This window comes from Sphaeroforma arctica (assembly GCF_001186125.1).
Source record: "Sphaeroforma arctica JP610 unplaced genomic scaffold supercont1.490, whole genome shotgun sequence".
NCBI lineage: Eukaryota > Ichthyosporea > Ichthyophonida > Sphaeroforma > Sphaeroforma arctica.
In genome coordinates this window covers 36,540-39,492 of record NW_014040068.1, presented here as the reverse complement: position 1 = coordinate 39,492, position 2,953 = coordinate 36,540, and the positions used below count along the sequence as shown (strand labels likewise).

At 43.7% G+C, this 2,953-nt stretch overlaps 1 protein-coding gene across 1 annotated transcript in view; it reads left to right on the top strand.

Annotated features, from left to right (window-relative positions):
- The window catches only part of SARC_06702 (hypothetical protein), a gene marked incomplete at its 3' end in the record, with an annotated part of 3,361 nt that extends 653 nt beyond the window's left edge, over positions 1 to 2,708 (top strand). The window contains exons 2-5 of the mRNA XM_014299380.1: positions 519 to 684; positions 1,188 to 1,353; positions 1,721 to 1,842; positions 2,487 to 2,708. Coding sequence (XP_014154855.1) covers positions 519 to 684; positions 1,188 to 1,353; positions 1,721 to 1,842; positions 2,487 to 2,708 — 676 coding nt within the window. The remainder of the gene's footprint in view (positions 1 to 518; positions 685 to 1,187; positions 1,354 to 1,720; positions 1,843 to 2,486) is intronic.
- Positions 2,709 to 2,953: the final 245 nt, after the last annotated feature.

Genomic DNA, 2,953 nt, shown 5'->3' with positions numbered 1-2,953 from the left:
GTTCGGTCGTGTAGTATAGTATATATATATATATATATATATATGTAGTGTGTGTGTGTGTGTGTGTGTGTGTGTGTGTGTGTGTGTGTGTAGTATATATAGTATATATATATATATATATATATATATATATATATATAATACCAATACACGCACAAATACACGCGAATATATATTTATATTTATATTTATATATATATATATAAATACATATATTATATATATATATATATATACTTGTATATATGTGGTCTTAACATGGTCGTTGTCAGGCTCAAAGCTGTCTGTTCTGTGGAAACCACTGTGTGATGGTTTGTTCATTGTCACTTCTGCTAACGCGCATGCTTTATGATGCTGTATGTGTGTGTCTTTCTTGGTACTCTGGCAGTGTTCACTAAATGCTCACTTACCGTTGCTATGATTTTGAAATGTTGCTGTATGTATACATATGTGTGTATAATTCTTAGTCCACCGGCAGGCAGCACCCAATACCCACATGTCGCTGCTTTCACTCGCAGAGCACCTCTTCGTGTTTGCGTGGTGGGAAGTGGCCCCGGTGGCTTCTACACAGCACAACGTCTGGCCAAAGTGATTGAAGATGTGGAGATCGATATCTTCGAGAGACTGCCGGTGCCCTACGGATTGGTCAGGTTTGGCGTTGCCCCTGATCACCCGGAAGTCAAGGTGGGCCATAAGCGAATATATTAGGGAGTCGTGAGGGGTGTTCTGTTGTGTGCTAGTGCCACCCGGAAGTCAAGGTGGGCCATAAGCGAATATAATAGGGGATCGTGAGGGGTGATCTGTTGTGTGCGAGTGTCACCCGGAAGTCAAGGTGGGCCATAAGCGAATATATTAGGGAGTCGTGAAGGGTGTTCTGTTGTGTGCTAGTGAGGGTTTTCCTGTTATATACTATGACTCGCAAGTGTAAGCTGTGAGTGCATGGTGCATCTTGCAACAAGGCCCTTATCTAAGCGATAGGCGAGTTTAAGGTCCTCAAATATTGCACACTTTGTAACCGGTACCTTTTGTTCCTAGAATTACAATACGACTCGTCACTGGAAGGGTAGTATCTAGATAGCTCAACCTTCTGTGTGTAACACCTGTGGACTCCCCACCCCGCTCTCAAAAAGGGAAAAATAGCTCAAGATATTAAGCAGTTTACTGACCTATTTCTGGTGTACTGTTAGAATGTCATCCACCACTTTGACCGGCTGATGACGGAGAACAAGAAGGTGCGCTTCTTGGGCAATGTCAATGTGGGCGTTGATGTGACAATGGGAGACCTAAGAAAACACTATTCGGCCGTAGTCCTGGCATATGGAGCAGACGACGATAAACAGTTTGGAATTAAAGGTGTGTTCTTTCCCCATACATATATGTGTACCGAGGTCATCCGATTACATTGCGCTGGGTGGTGAATTTTGTATACGGCTTGGATTCGGCTGTTCACCTGTTAAGGCTTTAGGGTTTGGGTTTTAGTCTTGAGGCGTCGCTTCGAATATTTATGAGTAAATACGTCGAAAGCGAAAGTGCACTACTAGTGTGCAGCGGCAGATATTTTATTCAAAGCTCTGCACAGCAATGGAGAGAGTTCATCCTGACACCTCTTATCTCCGTGTAGATCAATCGCATCGGCTGCATTACCGTGAAGGCCATGTGGCTAGTCTCATAGCCCTGCCTGAACTGCTTCTTTTTTCTTTGTTGCTGTGATATTGGACAGGCGAGGACGCACAAGGTGTGGTGTCCGCGCGATCGTTCGTGGGATGGTACAACGGGGCGCCAGAACATGCACAACTTCAAGTCGATCTCTCTAAGGTGGAGTCTGTTGTCATCCTGGGGCAGGTAAGGCCGTGGATGTATATGGATTAGGGTTGCTTGTGTGTTGTCTCTATCTAAGCACACCACAAGACGCGCACGAATTGGACTTTTCAGTTCGACTGTCTTGACTAGTTGAATGTGATGTTTATTCACTATGTTCTATGGAATAGTACATTACAATTGTGAACTTTTTGCTGGTAATACTGTACGAAAAGCGCGAGTATGGCGTAGCTTTGTGTGTGTCAGAAGTGTACATGTCGATTTCTATGTATTTCCGGTAGAATATAGACTATTACATATCTAACCCGAGAATATCACCTAACAACACCACAGAGGCATCTGCGAGTTTGTAGTCGGTGTTGTAGTCCGATCAACGAACGTATTGTGGGCACATGGTGTGTATATATAGCCGTGGAGATTCTCTTAATACGTTCATTTACACTCGCGTGTATAGGGTGATATAGTATGCTTATTGCCTGGCAAAATCGTTCGCGGAAATGCGGATGATAAGGGACGTCAAATTCAGAAACATACATCGCGATTGCGTCGATCGATGCATCACGTCGACCACAAATGGGATTTTGGTCCAAATTTAGGAATAGGATGCTACCAAATTCTTAAAGTCATGTACACACTCCCAACCCGGAAATATCTCGCTATCTCTACAGGGCAATGTGGCGCTGGATTGCGCGCGACTCCTCCTCGCGCCCGTCAGCGAGCTTGCGAAAACAGACGTGTGCACACATGCCGTTCGTGCGCTGGAAAAATCGAGCATTCGGAAAGTGCACATTGTCGGTCGGCGTGGGCCAATGCAGGCTGCGTTCACTATTAAGGAGCTCCGAGAGATGACAAAGCTTCCGGATACAACGGTGTACATGACAGAGAGGTGAGTCTGTGGGTGCTTCGATATTGACTCACTGTATACATGGTAGAAAGATGTGCTCCCTGGTGCGTTGTCATTTAATTATACTGAGTTTCGCCAGTGGTTCAAATTCTGACATATATATATATAAATTTATATATATATATATATATAAATATATATATATGTGTGTGTGTGTGTGTGGTGGTGGGTGGTGGGTGTATGTATGTATGTATGTATGTATGTATGTATGTATGTATGTATGTATGTATG